The sequence below is a fragment of the Aulostomus chinensis genome, chromosome 3, assembly GCF_037954235.1.
Source record: "Aulostomus chinensis isolate RoL2024-O1b breed Wild chromosome 3, RoL_Achi_v1.0, whole genome shotgun sequence".
NCBI lineage: Eukaryota > Metazoa > Chordata > Actinopteri > Syngnathiformes > Aulostomidae > Aulostomus > Aulostomus chinensis.
Genome location: NC_141322.1, coordinates 28,285,717 through 28,307,163, shown reverse-complemented (window position 1 = coordinate 28,307,163; position 21,447 = coordinate 28,285,717). Strand labels below are relative to the sequence as shown.

General features: G+C 43.2%; 2 protein-coding genes across 3 annotated transcripts; one reads left to right on the top strand and one right to left on the bottom strand.

The window, feature by feature from the left end:
• Positions 1 to 1,176: 1,176 nt before the first annotated feature.
• rnf207a (ring finger protein 207a) lies at positions 1,177 to 20,146 on the bottom strand. 2 transcript variants are annotated; one of them, XM_086200872.1, is made up of 17 exons: positions 19,887 to 20,146; positions 13,347 to 13,479; positions 13,073 to 13,217; positions 12,043 to 12,124; positions 11,893 to 11,968; positions 11,230 to 11,355; positions 10,661 to 10,707; positions 9,256 to 9,328; positions 9,112 to 9,180; positions 8,800 to 8,868; positions 7,823 to 7,929; positions 4,721 to 4,898; positions 3,893 to 4,078; positions 3,608 to 3,659; positions 3,399 to 3,516; positions 3,047 to 3,139; positions 1,177 to 2,606 (listed from the first exon to the last, which is right to left on the bottom strand). In XM_086200872.1, exons 1-17 carry the CDS (start codon positions 20,075 to 20,077, stop codon positions 2,456 to 2,458), a joined length of 1,896 nt encoding a protein of 631 aa, XP_086056998.1. In that variant the 5' UTR covers positions 20,078 to 20,146; the 3' UTR covers positions 1,177 to 2,455. The 2 variants fall into 2 exon arrangements, with proteins under 2 accessions (XP_086056998.1, XP_086056999.1); XM_086200873.1 differs by having other exon boundaries at positions 4,721 to 4,853.
• On the top strand, positions 14,542 to 16,890 carry zpr1 (ZPR1 zinc finger). Its single transcript, XM_086200871.1, has one exon. It carries the CDS (start codon positions 14,728 to 14,730, stop codon positions 16,066 to 16,068), a length of 1,341 nt encoding a protein of 446 aa, XP_086056997.1. The 5' UTR covers positions 14,542 to 14,727; the 3' UTR covers positions 16,069 to 16,890.
• Positions 20,147 to 21,447: the final 1,301 nt, after the last annotated feature.

Genomic DNA, 21,447 nt, shown 5'->3' with positions numbered 1-21,447 from the left:
AGTGAAATAACCTTCTGGGTTGTATTTTCTCCCAGGTAAGGGAGCACAGCGGAGAGAGAGAGAGAGAGAGAGAGAATGATGAACATGGACCTGGTGGTTCGATGAGAGCAGATGATGAATGACCATGGGGAGGGAGTCCAGGACCAGAGCACAGCCACAGCCATTTGTTACTCTCCTGTCACAAATGTATTTTTAATGAATCTGCACCTCTGACTCCTCTGCAGAGCAGGACTGTTCCTTAAGGCCAACATGACCCCGATATTTTGTGCGATGGCTGCTCTGAAAAAAACAACAAAGCCCTTATTTCTGTCTACGTCATGCTAATAACCTCCTCCCTCCGTCTGTTTGCTGAGTGTAGATCCTCATTGTTATCCAGAGCTGTGCACAGACGCAGGGCCCTGCCTGTGTGGTGGGCAGGTTTCACCTTGGATTGCTCCTGTGCTTTATTCCACAGAATAAAAATTCCTTCCTCTCGGCCATACACTTACACACACACGCACGCACGCACATACACACGCGCACACACGCGCACACACGCACACACACACACACACACGCTGTCCTGAAATGAATTCAAATATCTCAGGTTTAATACTGCAGCTCCCCTTGATCTCGCTGCCTTTGTAACAGTAAACACTTGGTGTCAGGTCCAACGTGGGATGTGTCCAAACCACTAACCGGATGTATTAAGGAGAATAATTCTGGGGTTAGAGATTTGGAGGAGGGAAGACCCCTGCTGATGTCCTGCAGGTCAAACGCCTCCAAGCTAACGGTGTCTAACAGCTAGCAACAGCAAAACTGTTCACTACAATCCACATCTTCTTTATCCAGCCGTGTTCTCAGTAATACGCACTTTGATTTGCGAAAAAAAAACAATGATTGCGGCACAGTGGTGCGGTGGTCAGCACTGTCGCCCCACAGCAAGAAGGTTCCGGGTTCAAACCTCCATCGGGCGGTATGAAGCAAATTCACCAGGTTACCGAGTGCACAACAGGACCATCGGTCGGACAAGTTGGTTCCAGCTGCTATCGGACATGCTGCTGCTTCTCTGTACACAAGAGCTCAAGTTGCTGAGTAACCAGGACGATGACAGCGGCTGAAACAGCAGCTCAGTCACGGGAGTTAAAGGTTCGCTGCACCAAAGTTTATTCGAATTTGACGTTTACATCTCCCGTTTTGTGCATTTACTCTTTTCTCAAGTTGCACCGAAGCATGCAGTTTACTGTTTCCATAAAAAGCAAAACACACAGAAATGGCGAAATGCACATCAAAACCCTTTCATGGAAGCGCAAATACGTTTGTTTTCAAAAGGTAAAGCACACTTTCTGGGTGAAGTAGAGTTTCTGAGGGAGACTGAGCCCCGTGCCTTCTGTTCTGTTCAGGGCAGAAAAAGAGTTTCTGTGGTTCCTATTTTATATATTTTGCTTGGGTCTGTCTTTTGCTCACAGTGTCGACCGAGCCACATCGCAGCACAGACCACATTCTCCCTCAACACACTCAAAGTGGCAAATTTTTCCCTAAAGCGCGCTGACGTTTCTGACGTGGAGAATTTTTAGAAGAAAAGAAAGACATTTCGCAAAGCAGCAGAACAAAGTTCCCTGGTATGAGAGCTGGAATACTGACCGGGTTGGGATTAAAGAGGCCAGAGTTCCGGGTGGAGGCGAGGCCAGATCCACTCACATACCCCCGACATTCCAGCTTTTCCAGTAGATGTGCAACTGCAGCAAACACCAGTGCAGACAACATCCTGGGGAAAATGGCCTTATTTCAAAGAGAACAGACGTATGGGACCATTCACTAAACACACATCAACACGTATGACCTACACTGACACCCACAATTACACACACACACATACACACATTACTGCATTTGTTGTGTTCCATCTGTGCTGTCACACCCGTTCAGCAATCTTCTGTGTAATCGGACCTGGGCATTCATCCATCAACAGCCTCCAAAAAAATGTTTTATGCAAAGAATGGATACAGCACCAAAAAAAAAAAAAAAAAGATATTCCAGATACACAGTAAAAAGAAAGACAGAGCAATCATTCACATTCTCAGCACACTTATCATGTTAACAGCCAAAGCCCAAACACAGAGTAAAATGTGGGTAATTCACTCCAGATCTCTCATCAAAGCAGTCCAAACGTTCCACTATCGTTTTGGTATCTTCTCCCGTTTACAACCATGGAGCAGTTCTACGCCCGGCACTGACGACAGGCGACCTTTGACCGCTACCTACACACGTCCAATTACTGCCCGCCGTTAGAGTCCGTCAGAGGTTCCCACCTCGGAGCTGTTGACAGCCCCCGACTGCTGAGAAATGTTACGAACGTAATGTACAGTATCCTGACAGACAAGGAAGTCACATGCCACCCTTGATTGTTACGTTTGAATATGGCACAAGGACGGGGGTGGGGGGATGGTGGGTAGCAGAAATCAGATGACAGCTTTTATGAAGGCATCTCGTTAAGGCTGGATGTCTCTGCAGGGCCTCGCTGCCTCCCCGGCCGATTGCTCTTCACTGAACCCTCGGCGGGCTCCAGAATCAGCGAGCGACTGTTCTTGTCCCTGTCTTGGTCTTTGACACGGGTCTGGTTGTCACTGTCAAAGAAAATAAACGCTGCGTTTTAATCCCGACATACTGAATGAACAATTTCAAGACTTTTTTTATGGACACTGTCATGATTGAACCTGACCCTGTTGTTCCATGTAATGTTTCAAGTGTACAGAACGCCTGGAGATGATTTTCTCCTGTCAGTTACTTCAGAATGTTTGGCCTCCACCAAACGTGCGACAGGTGAGAGAATCTGACATTACAGAACAGGAATCACCACTCGTCCCTGCCAGGTTCCCTACAAAGACACTTTCATTCTGTTTGTGCTCGGTTCAAATTTAGCTTTACATTGAAAAAAACAAAACAAAACTGCAGTTACATGCACTTGTTGACATGGTGAAAACAAAGAAGTACTTTTAATGTAACTGCACACAAGAGTTTCTCACAGAATAACTTCAGTTGTGTACGGTACTGCGTAGAGCCACACCTGTCCTGACTCTCTGTAGTTAATGTGCTGTCCTCATATATTTTCAGCATAGTTTCTGTGCGGTCATCACGGTTCTCTTTGGGCTCCTGAAACCTAGAAAATACATTCAAAATTGACTTAATTGAGCTGTCAGTGCTGTTAAAATGACACCACATGATTTATTCTGTTAATGTTGTTTGCACGACACAAATCCCAGTAGAAGAACCAAACCAACAATTATCTCGACAAGGAAATTGCCCCCACAATGCAGTAAAGAGAAGAGAAAGGCCTCCATTTGCTCCTGCTTACTGTCCTTAGCCAGTTCATATGGCGGCAGGTGGAGAATATGAAAGTAAATCTCTGGGTACAACACCTGGGCTCAAGCCTTTCTTTGACTTTGGCGATGGACAGGATGTACGGGCTAATCTGCCTGGCGACAGTGGTCAGGTAAGAGTTCTCCTGCTTCAGCTGCATCAGATCATGAAGCTGAGCTGCAAGCAATGAGCAAACAAACATTCGAGTAAAATTAGGGATTGAAAAAAAAAGAACACTATCATTTTTCGTTGGGACTTGAATACAAACCCTCATAGATCTCCTGCTCATTAGTGACCCTCTGAAAAGTCTCATCCCAGATCTGTGAAGGAAAAGCATGAAAGCTGACTCTCAGAAAAAAAAAACTCCCAAAATCACGTGACATTTGCTCCTTTCCGCCTCTCTTTGTTAGCGTTTGTTGCAGCTTGACTACATAACGATGGCTTGCTAGCGTGCAGATAGGGGCGCCAACTGAGGACAAATGTAGAAGCTTTTTAGTCTGGCAACCACCAGCGCATACTAAAGGTCAAAACATCAAGGTATCACTTGACACACCTCTTCAAACATGACTCTCATAGTTTCCACACTGGAGTACTGGGCAGCTATCTGGCTATCCATGTGCAGCGATCTGTCCAGTATCTCGCCCATTTTATCTGTGTTGATGATGGAGTGGTGCTTGGTCAGATCCCGATGCAGCTCCTGGACCTGGTCCTTCAGATTCTGAATCTCTGTCTGGAGAGTCTAGGAACACACAAGCACGGTACAGAGGACATGACACTGGATGTAAGATGTGTTCTAACCCTAGAGGACTGACACCGGGGGATTTTCACCCACACCATTCTTGTCATGCCATTATCTAGGCTCCCCCATGGTACCCTTTTTTTCATTTTATGTGACATTGCATGTTGGGAAATTAAAGAAGAGTACTTCTATTTGGCATAAAGTGCTGCACTTTCATATATTCTGATGAAAACAATACATAATCAGGAATATTATATCAGGTAAAGTATACCCGGTGTTCGTAATGGTGTTATTAATTTCAATGTCAGTGTTGTAGGGTTAATTTCTTAGTTTCAAACTAAAAAATGTCGCAGGATTTTATGTTGCGGAATTTTTACAGCCTTGAAGATCAAACATGGCTCCTCTACTTTTTTTCTTTTTCATTTATGTGTCCTAAGATCAGGTGCCAACAAGTGGCTAACCAGGACCACCGCGGTTGTCAAGGACATTAAACAGAAGGGGCACAAAGTAAGTTGAGCAGCTCTTAAAGAACGATTCTGACTCGTATTTCAAACTGAGCGCACCTTGCGTCCACTCTTAAATGTGGACAAAAGCATCGGGTCATTTTCAACACTCGTTGCTGGTCACACACAAAACACTCACCCTGTAAGAGTTCTCATAGTTGTGGCAGTGCTCGGTGAAAGGTGTTTCCTTCCCTTCAGCCAGCAGAACTTTGGTGCAGATGTTGCGGTGAGACGTGGGCCTTCGTCCGAACACTGAGCCCAGTGGCATCTCACTGAGAGATGGGGAGCGGCAAGACATGGAGAGAGGTGACTGGAGCCTGAGGTGAGGGTGGAAAATATCATGGCTGCTTTTCTTTTTTTCTTCTTCTTCTTCTCTCTTTAGTAACTGACATTTGACGAGCGGATTCTCCCTCAAGTCTTGACATGAGGGTAGAAGCGCAGTACCTCCATTCATGACTGTATTGGTGAATGAATGTCACCCTGTCGCTGCCATCCACATGCCTGCAGCTCTGCTGGGACTGTAGCGATATTAGAGATTTCCAGTGTGCCAACAGAGGGTTTTTCTCTAGCGTAACTCAATGCAACATTCTTACTGTTTTGAGCTGACCTTGTTTTCTTGGTTCTAGATCTACAGAGCACCCCTGGAGTCTCCTGAGAAACATAAACAGAGCATGGAAATCTGTACTCTTGGTTCATAAATCTGTGCATACAGTTTATAATCAGATTTGCAATCTGTGCCCAGATCTTTGGAAGCTGTGTCCGTTAACATTTTGGGAAATTCACCTGTTTGCCATCGTCTCCAGAACTGAACAAAAAGGATTGATAACTTTCTCTCCTCTGTGCTGCAGCGGGGACCTGAGACTCACAGAGGCCAGCTGATCGCTAGTTAGCTTAGCATAACATTGCTTATGAAAGCACAAGAATCAGATGCATTGTTGAAACTAATATCCTGGTTGAGTGCAGTGGTTTCATGCAGCAACTCAATCATAACATATAAAACAATATAATATAATATAAACATAAAAAAATGTCTGTTGATGACCGCTGCTATTGATCATGGCTAACTTTGTAAGGGAGGATAAGTATGTTTCTTAGCGGACCAACCAAGACCCTGAACCTGAGCCTGTTGATGACTTGCTGGAACCAAGCAAACTCTTCCCACCCTCTACCGCTCATTGTGCTAAACCAACTTGCAGTCATCCGGTCTTTGGGGGTCTCAACTCCTTAAGGGGAGAAAGGTATTTTTCCTCTTGTCTGGCTCTGGGGAGGATGGACGATCGACTTCATTGCATTTAAAAACCCAACAAAACCACTTTCGCCACAAGGAACCTGCCACTGACACATTACATTCTGTCTCTGCTGGGGAACCTCCCCCACCAGAGTCGGAGCGCCTCTGCTCTGGTCCACTAAATCACACCTTCTAACATGAACGTTTGTGTCTGGTCACAAAATAATTTTACATAAAATCCCCCAGCATTAGAATTTTGTATTCACGTTAAAATTCAGTTTAGGAAACTACCCACATAAAATAACAACCAACCGGCACTGCAAAAGCACAAGAACAAACCGTTTGATCACTTAAAACATTGAGTTTTGCCCTCGTTGTCACCTTCAGGGCAAATATGTGTGCAGTATGTCGGCAAATATTAGATAAACATACATTAATGATGGCTATGGGGGTAGATATACCTGCCTAATACTGAATAACCGCCCTGAAGCTATTTTACAGTACAAGAGATGAACAGCTTCAGGCCAATGCTGCCATACAAATGTGGTCCTCTGAGCTTCCAGGCTGAATCCCAACACAACCAATTAAAAGCAGCCACATCAATTGCATGAAAGAACATCGCTGTGCCATCGCACTCGTCCTGGCTCGATGTACATGCTGCATTATCGACAGTCTTGCGGTGGAAAGTGCTCTCAAACTCCACTTCGGGATGTAGCAGACACAACAACACAAAAGCCGTATTGAGTAACAGGCCGCCTTTCTTCAACGTGGTCTCAACTGACGCAGCACGGACAGGAAAGACCAGGTTCCTCCTACAATCGTGATCGACAGATTAAGCAGATAAGCGCCTTACCATCTTCTTATGTCAACAGCACCAAAGAGGGGCGAGCCCGTCTTGATCTTGGATACAATTTAGTCTACAAAACAAATTAAGTTGCTTTATCGCTTCCGGAGAGGATAAACGCACGACAAGGTTACACTACAAGTTAAGAGACCTTTCTCATGATGTCTTGAGAAGAGGACAGAGTTGGAGTGACTCACACGTTCTAGAACATATCTGTGAATTTACCTGGGGTCTGGTACTCCTGACTTTTTTGTCTAGCGTTGACGCATCAGACGATTTGCTGAAAGCGTGTATCCTTCTCTTTCTGCCGTGCACATATCATCCTCTGCGCATCCAGATCCCGTCCTCCCACCACTGACGCCAACTAAAGACTTTGCCCATGCTAAAGCAGTGACATCAGTGGCCTGAAGTAGACCTGCTGCTCCTGCGTGCCAACTTCCAGATGAATCCTGGAGAGTTCTATGAAATTATGATAAAAATAGTGCCAGTCGGCCCGTCACCAATCCCTACCCTCTTTGCATCTTGCACTGGCAGAGCATTAAACAAGTTGGAGAGCGGAGTTGTCAGTATAATGGCATTAGTGGGTGGGCTTAAGGACCTGTGAACAGTTGGGAGACACTGATATGGAAAAAAATCAGACAGTGGGTGGCGTGTACGTGGAGAGGGACATGAAACACAATAGAGGACAAAACCCTTTGTTTGCTGTGTCATAATAAAGGTGGTATTTACTGATCATTAATGAACCGCGTCGCACCGTCCATCCACCTCCTGACTGTTATTTGCTGTGCTTCTGGTCTGATCAACGCACGACTGGGACTTTGTCAAACAGAGGCGACTGCCACACATGCAGCAAAGTGTAACGCTATCAGAGCACAGAGATTACAGACAGGAACAATAACTGTCATAAAGGGATTCAACATGGCGCCTCCATTCCTCTCACTGCAGCTCTACTCAACTCTCTTCTGTCTGTCCTTGCAAGCCATTTGGGGATTTTGCGTTTGGATGCTTTGCGAGTGTGAAATGTTCTTCCCAGATTGTTTGCTTTCTTGGAAGAGTTAAAACGATGCCATGGTGATATCCAGACAACAAAAGTAAACCTTACAGGAAGAAAGGATTACGATCCAAAGATATTTGGCAGCACCGTCTCTGATTTTTAAATATGATTTTACCTTGTTGCCACACTCGACGATCCATTAACAGAAGGAGGGCAGTGCTGTCCAATCAGCAGTAAGGGTTCCAGGCAACGTGCAAACTCATTTCGGTAGTCAGTGTTGATCTGATGAAAGACAGGGAGATCAAGTACGTCGAACTGAGGCCAACAAAAACTGAGTCCATCAAATATTTTCTTTGATCAGATTCTATCGGAACGGCAAGAAGGTGCCACTTCAAGAAAAAAAAAAGAAGCTGTGACTCATTCATCGCAGAGGAGTACATGAGCGGGGAACCATGGAGAATGCAGATGTTTCTGTACTTCAACCAGGTTGAAAATGATATGAATCGTATTTTCTAACAACCAGCATGTCGCGACCCGTTCTGACACCTATTCTGGAGCATTGACTGCACCAGAGGATAAGATACTCTCGTGTTGATGGCTGCTACGTCTCATCTACCACAGTCGTGACTTACTATGTCAATACCTGTCAAATGTGTGCTGGCCTACAGGGGTGGCCCATTAGCGGTCTGGCCCATTATTGAAACTGATAATTCAGCATTTTTACAATTATCAGGCTCTATTTTTTTTTTCTTTTTAATCCAATTACAGGTGAAATAAAAAAAAAAAAACTTTTTGAATGCATTGCTTTGGCTCAGCTGTCCCACTTCGCCATCTTTTAGCCTTTCAATGCTTTGGAACACATTTACAGAGTGGAGCAGCTCCAGTGAGCGAGCTGGGTTGAAATTATTCAGTTAAACTACTGTTGCCAAGGTAAAAATGAGCTGTTGTGCTAAAATGTCATCTCGAAATCACATTTTGCAGCGTGTGATTGTGTCCCAATACCACAGCTCAGTGAGCCCAGCTTGGCTTTCAGACCACATCACAAGTCCTACTGTATTGTTAACGAGCGAAAACGTCTTATCAGTACACAGCAGTAGATTGCATTCTGAACGTAACCTTTCCCAGCTCTGCACGGGGGCCCGTCCTACTCACTTTGCTGCTCTGCACTGGTCTCAGTCGATGAGGGAGCTTTACAATCCTCTTCAGCCTCTCCATGAGTTGCTGTGTAAGCAAGAACAAGATTCAGTGACCTGTTTCACTACACTGAGGTGTTAAGTTAATGCCCTATTCAGTTAAGCTAACACTGGAACTTCGTTCTTGCCGAGAAACTTGCTTAGACTGAACAGAATTCTAGTCTTCCTCCCCAAAATAACAGCATAATTTACAGTTCTGGGACTGGATCCACAAGCAGCTTGGAATGCAAAATTAATTAAAAATAATTCCTCTGTGTGAGGACGCACTCACGTAGCCCATGTCCAAAAACTCAAACATGTTGGCTGAGCTGAGGAAGGCTGAACAGGTGACGAGATGAACCTGGAAACAACACGGAGGTATGAAGGTTAGATGGAACGTGAGCTCTTGTGTACCATGTTATTATTTATTCTCTACCTGGAGGGTTGGTAGGAGGGCAGTCAGATGTGAGAGCTGCTCTTTTAGTGCTTTCTCCTTCTCCTCATGTTGACTGCAAACAGACACACAAAACTTTACACCGTCAAGTCCATGCCCGCTGAAATACACAGAGGATTCGGCTCCAGAGGTGCCACCACAAACAACAAAAGCTAATCTGCGTGTATCCTGCTGCTACATCACGCAGGCACAGACGCAGGGTCGGACACAAAAGCCTGACATAAATAGTTGTTAACACTGTTCTCTTCTAGGAAGCCAGCCACTCAATGACTTCCAGGCACAAAGAGAGAGAGATGGAGGACAATCAAGATAAACAAATCTCATTAAAGATCCCCAGCACTGCCTCTCTCTCTCTCTCTCTCTCACTCACTCACTCACTCACCAACGTGCAATAACTGTGACTAATAAATGAAAAACCGTTGCTGACACGGAATCAAGCTGTAATTTTTCCATATGGATATTACTAGATTATTATTATTACACCGGTATTGATTAAATGTTATAATAAATCATATAAGGACACTTGTTTCATACTTGAACCCATTTAGACTTAAAAAAAAACCAAAACTCAGGCATTTTTCTAAATAATCTCTTCAATCTTGAGGGTTTTCTGACAGAATTCTCAACATCCACTTAAATCTTTTATTTCTCTGCCCATGGAGTAGATAGACACGTGACAAACAAATAAACAAAAACAGCTGAGACCTCTTGATTCCATGTAAAATGACTTTTTTCATCAATTAACTGCCAACATAAAACACTGAAAACGATGATGACGTCGCATCAAGTCCTCAAGCGAATGCTGCCTCGGGTTTTAAAAGGTACAACAACCGTGATGATGATGTCGCATCAGTTCACTTGGGTTAATGTCAGATTAGAAGTTTGATTCTTCTAATTGTAAAAAAAGAAAAAAGAAGAAGAGGTTAAATATGTACAGGTTTTAAGACAGCATTATTCCATCCCACTCTGCATATTTCGTCATTTAAATTGGTTGAAATAGGCCTCATCCCAATTTTCCTGCAGCAGCTGCAGTTGTTTATTATGGACTTGGAAAAAGTATTTACATTGTACATATTTGTATAATGATACTTTTCAGCTGGCTTCATATTCGCTGATGAGATCCAGGCACCAACAGCTAACAGCGGCTTGAAAGCTATGATTCAGTTGTTAGAATGAAAATGACCCAAAAGAAAAGAGTTTGGTGAGGGAAGCTTATTGCAGAGCGAGCTGGGTGCTGCTGTTCATCTCCTGGAGTACAATGCAGGACGATACAATGCAGAAACCAGTCAAGTGGCCCGGTGACAGCAGGATAAAAGGATTCAATTCGGTAATCATGTCATGTGAGCTTTGGTGCAGCAACATCAGCTAAGATGTGTTTTTACTTTACCTCTGAGCTGCTCTCAGCAGAATCTTCTTCCTCTCTGCTAGTTTTTCCTGTAAGGTGAGAGCAGAAAAACAGCCTTTTACTACTTACACCGCTGACAAACAGGCCTTTGAGCTCTCTAATACCTGACGTGTTCTCAAGATTACTGAGAAGAATTGAATCAAATCCTCAGTGAGGCATCTGCTCTCTCAAATTGCTCATTATTCAAAGAAGTTGCATTCTTTCCTCACGATTAGCTCAAGAGAGACACCCAGTGGCCAGGCAGTGCTACTGGCACCATGTGGAGAGGACAGAAGCTTGCAGCGCTTACTTGTTTTCTTTTTTATTGTCAGCTAGAACTAGTCCCTAGACTGAGGCTTGCCCCTGCATAGAGAACCCCACAATGTCCAGACAAGCACAGAAACGTTAAAAGAACTGGCATTTAAAAGTCCCTTCGGGTGATGTTCTGTGGGTGACGTGTCAAGTTTCCATTATAGACCTTTATATTAAATCACTCTGACATGCACAGGATGTTATTTATCATCAAAGCGTGGACAGGAAACAAGAAAATACATATGAAATTGTTCTTTAACCTGCAAACTGTTGAAGAGAGAACAGATTGCGTTCTCCTCCTCCTCCACATTCAGGCACACTTCTCCTATCATTGCTCTCAGCAGAAAGATCGCCTCTCTGGTGGAAGTTTGCAGCTCCTTCACCACCTACACAGGAAGACGGAAGCTCGGCGTTTACACTTGTGATCATTCGTCGGAATCAGAACAATCACAAGCTGAGTCAGAGCCGCATACTCAGAGAATGCTGGGTTTTTTTTTTTTTTCTGTTGATACCAATAGTTTATAACTGAGTTTGCCGATTGTTTATATCTTGTCAATGTTGTGTGTAAAAACAGGTATATCTGATTTTTTTGTTTTGTTTTATACAACATGAAGTGTTTTTCTTCATTTTGAAACCTTTTTAAAACCCATAAATCATGCATATAAAGTTGGTTCCTCATCACTGATGATAAGCACAGAGGAGCAAAACTACACCAATACATCATACAGTGATTATCGGGCATGGGACTGATACTGATTTATTAAAAAATGACTGGTATCTGGAACCACACAGGTGTCATGCTGATATGATCATACATCCCTCGTACACACGCAAACCCACTGAAATTATTTGATGAACTGCTGCTTACATTCTGGCTAATTTCATGAATACAGTACGTAGATGTAGAGACAGAACTCCCTCACCAGTACAGTCTGGTCCACCATCTCACACCCTTGCACGTAAGCGGTTTCAATATCGATGCAGTGTGTCCGGCTCTCCCTGTGGTAAACAAATAACGCCACATTTAGAGAAGAGAAGAGAGGAGGAGAGGAGGGGAGAGGAGGTTCACTCACACTTGCATGTCTCTGAAGCACTTGATGCAGAGCATCGACTTGTTCTCTGTTGAGAACAGGATGTAAGGCTCTTGATGGAGAGCTGTGGAGACAGACGTCTTTTAACATCAGCCAGTGGGAGCATCAGTCAGTTATTCTGAAAAAGCAGGTTTACAGTATGCCACACCTTTGAGACTTGACATGTCTCCCACCTGTTTCAAGTACTGACCATACACTTTTCCTATTAATTTGAGCAATCATCCATTAAAAAAAACCAAAACCCTCTGAGTGAGATTTTCCTAGAGGAACATGCTACCATAGCCCCAGCCCCAGAGTCAGACAGGAAGACAGACACTCGTCTCTCCTCTGTACGTGTATTCGGCAGCCAGAGACCCACAGAGAGCGTCTGATTGGTAGTTAGCTCAGCATAAGCGAATGGTGGTGGGTGGGAAGTGTTAGCATAGCTCCATCAGAAGTCATGAAGCAGAAAAGGTTCAGGATCTTGGTTTCTCCAAATGATTCACTTCATCCTCTCTAACGAAGTCTGCCAATGATTAGTAGGAGCAGTTGTTCTTCTCGTCATCAGCAAAGGTTTTTTTGATGTTGTTGGGTTTTTTTTTATGTTGATGGCTTACATGGTGTTTTTGAGGAGCACCATGAAATCCCTGTGCCCAGCGTTTTGGCCCGAAAAGTTACTCTGATGATGTGTCTGATTCTAAAGTTACAGCACGTTTAAACTTGAAGTTGTGACTTCATAAAGAATGTTATGCACAACCTTAGTTGTATTAATGCCGGTAAAGATTATTTAGTGACTCTGACAGAAGTATGTTAACACTTCCCACCCACTACCATTCATTCTGCTAAGCTAACAAGCAGTCAGCTGGCCTCTCGGCGAGATGTCGTTGCCTGACTCTGGGGAAGATGGCAAAACAACTTTTTTTGTTGTTGTTGTTGTTTAAAAAAAGTTGATGTCTTACTTTAAAATGATGCCAAAGAGGTTCAAGCAGAGCAGCGAAATAAAACAACAACAGTGTGTTCAGGCGCCACTCACGGCACTTCCTGTGTTTGGCTTTGGTGCGTTTAGCCAGTGATACGATGTCATGGTGGGAAAACATTCTGGCCTTGTGTGTCAGCTCCCTGCAGGCAACACACAGCGGCTGGCTGCAGGTGTTACAGTAGAACATCCCTCCTGTGTCCTGCACAGACAAGGAATATAAAGATCAGGATTATCTTAAAATACAAACATAGTCATGTTTTCTATTTGTTATTATGTAATCAAGCCCACTTCAGTCACACCCTCACCTTTACAGACGTAGATTTCATACCTTTTTGTTACTTTCTTTGTCACAGTTGGCGCACTGCACCGTCTCCTCAGCGTCGGCGTTGTTATCAACCAGGAACTTCAGCAGACGGTCCTCTGGTGGGAGGACGTTGTTCCCTTTTAAGATGGATGGGTATCTGTGGCAGACAAAAAAAAGCAGACTTCAGTACCAGATGATCAGTTTCAGTCTTTCAGGGCAATATTTCAGGAGTCATTAAAATGTGTGATTTGATAATAAAGTTTGTATTTTCTATCATCTCAATGAATTACTCATTTTTCATTCACTGAAAGGCAAAAGTAACAACAACAACAACAAAAACAGACTGCAGCTTGTGAGCACACACTCATGAAACTATACTCTGACCAGCGGCCCATTCTGAAATTAATAAAAAATAACTCTTTAATGAAAAATGATGAAAATGCCATCCCTAAAGAAAAAAAAAATCAAATCCTGAAAGCAAAAATAAATCCAATTCTAAATCAATTACTCCAGAAGCAAACTGAAGAATGACAAAATCTGCCAGACAATAGAATTTTCACATCTCTTTTAGTCTAATCTTTTTAAAAACTGAGGTATGTCATTTACAGTTGACCAGATTCTTATGAGAAAAGCTTTTAACACATTCAGTCATTTCCATTAGTGACACTGAAAATCTCCTCGTTCTTCTTTGTTATTTTACCCTAGAAATCATCTCTGGACTGATTTTGTGCAAGTATAACAAATATGCTTTCATTTCTCTCTCAGTCCATTTAGGCTTACAAATAGATACTTTTCCATGAAAGATAAGATTTAAAAATGAAACTAGGGTTTTATCTATACCTTTTTTTTTTAAATTCATCTATTATCTTTTTTGTAGATCAACCTAAATTCCATATAACACATCAAACATAGAACTGAATAAACATATGAGCAATATCTTCAGTCTGCAATAATTACAATTTAAGTACAATTTTTTAATACCCCATGTGCAACTGCTGTTTACTGTTGTTGTGTGTCTTATTCTTGTATAGTATTTATATTTATATTACTTTTCTCTTATATTGTTTATATTTATATCGTTAATCTATCCACTTCGCTGCTGCAACATTGTAAATTTCCCCGTCGTGGGACTAATAAAGGAACGACTTATAAAAGCACTCATGAACTAAATACACTGCAGTACTACAGGACACCTATAGGGGCAGCAGTGACACCATGACACAGCAGCAATCGAAGAAGAAGAAGAACCGGAAGAGGCTGCCCGTCCGAGTTGTCAAACACGCCAGGACGTGCATGTGCATACGGGCTGTTCTCCAGAAACTTCTATGATACGACAACGCCGGACAACCAGCGAAGGTGATAGCGAACGGTTTGCCCACCGGGAAAATACATTTGACGTGAGAAAATGTCCGTCATTTCCCAGGAAGCTGTGCGCGGAGGGACCGTTTTTAAGGATATTAGCGCCGACGACGACGACTGGCAGCCCACGGAGATCGAGAGCTTGTGCATGAACTGCTACCAGAATGGTACCACACGCCTGCTTCTCACTAAAATACCTTTCTTCAAGGAAATAATCGTCAGCTCGTTCAGTTGTGAAAACTGCAGTTGGGCCAATACTGAAATCCAGTCCGCCGGTCGGATTCAGGAACAGGGCGTTTGCTACACACTGAAGGTGAAAACAAAACAGGACTTGAACAGGGAGGTGGTGAAAGCTGACAGTGCCACAACCAGGATACCTGAACTGGATTTTGAAATCCCTCCCTTCACCCAGAAAGGCTCCTTGTCAACTGTGGAGGGCCTTGTAGACAGAGCAGTGGCAGGTCTGGAGCAGGATCAGCCCGTCAGACAGGCCACCGACCCGGAGGTGGCTGCTAAAATAGATGAATTCATCCAGAAGCTGAGGAGGTTAAAAGATGTCGAGACTGAATTCACTCTGGTGATTGAGGATCCATCTGGCAACAGCTTTGTGGAGAATCCGGTTGCCCCTCAGAAAGACGGAGCTCTCACCGTGTCCTGGTTCAAGCGCACAGTCCAGCAGGATATTCAGCTGGGATTAAAGACTGAAGATGACGACCACGATGTTGAGGAGGAGCCACCTGGCAACAACCTGGAGACCATGAGAGGTGAGGTTCTCATGTTCGCCACCAACTGTCCAGAGTGCAACGCACCAACCTCAACCAACATGAAGCTCGTCCAGATCCCTCACTTTAAAGAAGTCATCATCATGGCTACTAACTGTGACAGCTGTGGCCATCGGACCAATGAGGTGAAATCGGGTGGCGCGACTGAAGATCTCGGCACCAAGATCACCCTGCATGTCACCGACCCTTCAGACATGACACGGGATGTGCTGAAGTCAGAGACCTGCTCCGTCCTCATCCCTGAGCTGGAGTTCGAGCTGGGTATGGCGGCGCTGTCAGGGAAGTTCACCACTCTGGAGGGGTTGCTGAAAGACATCAAGGATCTGACCGTCTCCAAAAACCCCTTTGTCTCTGGTGACAGCGGCAACTCGGAGCGGGCCAACAAGCTGAAGGAGTTCGGAGAGAAGATTGAAAAGATAATAGCTGGTGAGATGGACGCCTGCATCATCCTAGACGACCCGGCGGGGAACAGCTATCTGCAGAATGTCTTTGCTCCAGACCCGGATCCTGAGATGACGACCGTCAAATACACTCGCACGTTTGAGCAGAACGAAGAGCTCGGGCTGAACGACATGAAGACAGAAGGATATCAGGAGCGGGATTGAGCTGCCGGCCCCAAGGAAAGGACTGGATCTGATGTTAAGTTCATAATTACGTATTAGAAAACCAGTGTGATCATGTCTCTCCAAGTTTTCTGGCATTTTCGTACACTTTGAGTTGAGCGGTGGCTTCCATCATGATGTGAATCAGTCAAAGACATTCTAAGTTGTCCCCATTCACGGCGAAAGTCGAACTGTACATAAAAATCATAAAGCTCTTGTTTTGAGTTCCATCGCAGACACTGATGTCATTAAAGATGAGCCCTTGAAACCCGTGTAGGACGCATTCTTGTGACGTCTCACAGGATGGCACTGCTGTCTTTGAGCAAAATAGGGATTTATGAGGACCACACAGTGACAGATTATGATTTTGACACAACGCTCGACGTTCAGCTTTCTTTCTGTTTTTAATATTTCAGGTTTAAGCTGTAACTCGCAGCACAAAGACTCAAAGGGAATCGTCAGCTTTTGCCGAATTTTGAGTGCAAACTTCAAGGTTCATTGTGACAATGACTGACCAGTCGTGAAGTTAAACTGTTCCTAGATACGCTTTTATAAAATGATAGAACAACGCAGTTTAAATAATAACCTGGATAAAATGATGAGCAGAGGAATATTACATAACTTGCCGTGACTAATTAATAAATGGAAAATATATGCACATATATGAATTAATGCTTTACTTATGGTTCAATCAATCTGTAAAGTTGTTACTCTTAGCAGTTTTTTTTTTTTTAGGAGAGATACTGAATTAATTGAGGAATTAATGACTTTAATTAAAGCATTTTTATATAGCCTAACAAGTTACAACTGTGTGTATTAATGATTATGGATGTCTCTATTTATGTAACATTTGGATGAATTAAAATCCCTTTGTTAATTACATGACAAATATAATTTAAAAACTCCCAAATTAAAGAGGCGTCCCGCTGTGAGGCATTTTACTCGTTTTTCCAAAGCTCAAATCTGAAAACTACTGACAGTTCACGCTGGAGTTTAGAAATACTCCTTCATGGTACTCTGCTAGTAGTTTACACACCCGACAAGACAAACGTGTAACAGCTGTTAATATACGATTAAGTAAAGGTTTGCCACGTTAAAAGAGCGACTTCAAGAACAATGGAAAACAAACATTTATACCCTGCTTGCCTCTGCTGGCTCTGCAGCTTGCAGAGAAAGGGTGGGACCTCACACTTCCCCTCAGCCTGACTGCTCTGATGCAGGTGCTCCTCCTCTCTACTGCGCACATTTTATCTTATTTTTATAGCAACATAAACCTATTGTGTTCTACTAATAGCAGAGTAGTGAATTCCTAGATGGCATAGTTGTTGAGAGAGCAGCTGCTGCGTGGTGGCTGACCGCTGCTATTGGAAGTGCTATCTAGCGGGCAGCAGGCCCTGGTAGCCTGAGGCCAAACAGCAGAGAACAGTGGCTTTCTGCCCACTGGGGGGAAACACTGAGGAAGAAAAAGCAGAGACGCGTGTGGCAGAATCAGAATTCAGGAGCTGCTCATCTGGGATGATGTAATAATGTAGAAACAAGACTCATCAACTTTGTAGTAGCTGATTTCTTCACCAAGATGATTGAAACACGGGGGTTATCTGACCTTGCAGGAAAGACTCATGATATAATCGCCGTGGGTCGCTTCCCTGGCCATCCTGGTAATGAAATGAAAGTTCGTACTGCAGGGCTGAAGGTCACTATAAACCACAAGTCATTCCTTGATAGGGATGAAAAGGACTGGCACCATGTGACTGCTTTTGATTGCTGTAAGCTGTTGGCTATGGTGCCAAATACCACCATGCTTTGTTTACTGTGTGACTGGTCTTAGCAGAACCTGCTGGCCCCGCTGAGTGTTGGGGCCAATGGCTAAATCAGAGCCTGCGATAACCCTGCAGCTGCTCCAGCCACTCAGGCTTGATCTGCCCGCACCGAGCCAGCAATGGTGTCTGAGCAGCCCTCCAAACAAAAACCAACAGCAATCTCATCACATTTCCTCAATGAACCTAACCTATCTACGAATCGACTTATGTGCGATGAACCTCATTGAACTGGCCAAAACTGGGGCCTGTGGAAAAGTTTTTGGCTTGTACACACACGCACGCACACACACACACACACATTCACACACACAATCCCCAAGGTGTTTAGTTACATAATCTCAGTTTAACTATCTTTGAGCAACGTGAGACCACCTTGTTGTTAAATATCATCACCATACAAGCTGCGAGAGGTTGTAATTCAATCTGAATGTGCCTATAAAACACCAAAACAATCCTTGACCTCTGGCCGAATGTATTCCAAATATAGGTGGTCTAATAGCCCTCAGGGGTTTGCAAAGTCTGAGATGGTGGACCTCCCCTTAGACGAGGGGTTCCCAATCTTTTCAGCTCAACACTTCCAAAATAAAGGAACAAAAGAACCCCCCCCACACACACACACACACACACACACAATCCATGAAGAGTTCAAAAAGGCTGCACACACTAAAAGGCCTTTCCAAGCTCAGCCGAATTTAAAATCATTTAAATTTCAGCTGCCATTTTTATAGTACCATTTTATCTTTAGAAAAGAATAAGTAATCTTGTTTTTTTTATTTTTTTTTATTTAATTTGAATACTTTGCAACCTCCTATCCTTGTCTCGCCACCCCCGGGGGTCCTGACCCCTACCTTCAGAACCCTTGCCCCTGCTTAGACAAAGCTTGGAATGTGATAACCCCTTTAGACCTCTTTACATTATTTCTTCTTTTGTTTCGAGATGCTTTTCTAGAATCATTGTTATGTTATCTGATCCAGCTGACAGTCCGCCCAATAGGACTGATTTATAGAACTTCAGAGTAAAGAAATACATGAAAATGTCTGACACTCAGGAAAACGTAGTTAAGCAGTAAAATTACCCCCAAACCACTGTATCTCTTAAAGCAGATTTTCTTCCCCAAAGGTAAGACTTTCAAGTTTTCACAAAATGGATGTCCGTCCGTCCCCCTCCCCCCGTCCCCCCATTACTTTTTTGCAACTCCAAAATGTGCACAGTATCGCCGTGTTTGTTTAGCTTGACGCTAATGGAGACTGATGGCTAACAGCATCGACTGCGACAAAACCACAGCCAAACCACCCTAAAAATGTCTGTTTTCAAACTCTCAAGTGCATCCTCGGATATTAACCACATTTATTTAATACACCCACATGTTCGGTAATACACAAACACTGATAGGAGCTGGAAATGAACAAATTACTCTTTGGCTTCACAGTAACACCAAGCACAACGTTGCTCGCAACTAGCTCACAGGAACAGTTCAACCAACTCACTCACAGCCGTCAAACTTTGATATAATTAGTTTTTAAGCACAAATCAAAGCTTTTGTGGATTAATGGGCGCGCAGCTCTAAAAAGAGTACATGGATTATCTGAGATAATGAGCTTGAGAGTTCATGAAGTGATGTTTTTGGGTGGTTTAGCGATTGTTAGCCAAAAATTACCATGAGCCTCAAGCTAATTGGGCTTTTCCCGCATTCTGAAGTATCAAAGAAGTGATGCAAGACACAGAAACATATTTATGAGTACTTGAAAGGCAAAAAAAAAAAAAAAACTTTAAGCAAAGCAATGTTCACCACTCCACACTTTGGAAAACCCGTTTATAGTTTTCCTGTTGTATTAATACATATGGAACAGGTGAAAAAAAAAAAATTAACCCGAGTTCCAGCCTGAAATACAGTTTGCGTTTGCAAAAGAAGGAAATAAATGATGTTCTTGTTTTCAAGTTGCCCAGAATGAACAACATGGATCATTTGTTTCTGATCAGTTTCACTGTGCTGTCTCTTACCCGCAGAGGGGGCAGCTGAGACAGTTGTCATTGGTCCGGCCTCGTAAGCAGCGGGCACAGAAGATGTGGTAGCAGTCCAACAGACATGGTGACTGGTACTGTTCGTGACACAGGTGACACACCAGTGGGTGGAGGTTAGTGCAGTCCACGTTGTACAGGTTGTCTAAATTGGTGAAGATTCCTCCTGCCATCTGGAGACAGAACGAGTGAGGACAAATGCCATGTGATATGTGATAGGTGTGTTGGTAAAGAGCTGCAGTCTAACCCTTCCTGCGTCTTTAAAGCAGATAACTTGACGAATATCAAACACATCATTTCACGGGAGTTAAACAAGAGGAGCTTTTCTCTTACCTTGGCATGTAACTGGAAGGAGACAGCACAAAATCCACAGACGGCAAGTCAACATCAAAGGCTGTCAGCACTAACAATATGCCCAGCTAAGAAAACCTACTGTAAATGGAGTGGGCAGAGAGCACAGAGAGCCACTGTCTTACCTTTCAGTGGCGCTATCAGCTACCCCCAGCAGGAATGACAACAATGCACAAACTCTTCAATAGTAGCCCGATGGGGTCCCTCCGCCAGGCAGCTGACAGTATACACCTCATGCCAGCCCCCAAGTGTTGCCAAAGTGCAAAAGGGACATTCAATATTGCTGTCTCATACAGATTAGAAATACAGTTGTCCTATTTCAAATGTCAGACTGCAAAGGGTCTTGGTGACTAGAGAGAATGGTGTGGACATTATAGCTCCTCACAGTCTTAGCCTTTGTCAAGTGTGAGACACCAACTTGTCACTGGGGATTATTTTTAATGTAGTATCAGCACTTAGCCTGCCGTATAAATTTAATTCGATAGAGTTATCCGATCTGGCGTAGTAGTTAATGAATGTGTCTGATATTAGAACAATATTAAGTATTATATCATGAGATGGCTGGGTTTGATATCACCTACAAGGCACTTTATGAATTTGTTTGGTTTCCTGCTCTGGCAGTTCAAATACTTTCACTTAAAAAGTTTCGTACACGCATCTAATGATTAAACTGACAAAGCAGTTCATTTATTTGGGATATTAACTATGAGATTCACACTAACTTGATATTACTGGAATGTCCACATTTTCTCGCTGAGATAAGTAGTTTTAGTATGTTGTATTCTTTTTAAAATACATATATGTATATTTGTGTGTGTGTGTACATATATATATATATATATATATATATATATATATATATATATATATATGTATTAAACATCTGGTGGTACAGTATTTTTTCCCCTCTATTCAATAATCAAAATAAAATAAAACAAAACAATCTGTAACCAAACTGGTTCACAAAGTGTAGACAGAGCTACATATGAATCGATGACAAAGCTGAAATAGGACTTAAATATGCCTTCACATTGAATTCATAAATACTTATTTAAAACGTCAGGAAATACATATTTAAAAAGCTAAATTATTGGAAAAATAAGGGGAAATCACAAGAAAGAATCAACCATTAAAAAAAAGTTCTGCGTTGGGTCAGTTTAATAAAGGACATTCTCGAACTTTAGTTTCTTTA

Bases quoted from the DNA above. Each gene is read 5' to 3' on its own strand.
- zpr1 (XM_086200871.1), top strand. From the start codon at position 14,728: ATGTCCGTCATTTCCCAGGAAGCTGTGCGCGGAGGGACCGTTTTTAAG.
- rnf207a (XM_086200872.1), bottom strand. From the start codon at position 20,077: ATGGCAGGAGGAATCTTCACCAATTTAGACAACCTGTACAACGTGGAC. The intron at 9,329-10,660 runs GTAAAGTAAAAA...GTCTGTTTGCAG, and splicing joins CTGCTGAGAGCAGCTCAGAG to TCAACATGAGGAGAAGGAGA. The intron at 4,079-4,720 runs GTGAGTGTTTTG...GTGTGTTCCTAG, and splicing joins ACTATGAGAACTCTTACAGG to ACTCTCCAGACAGAGATTCA.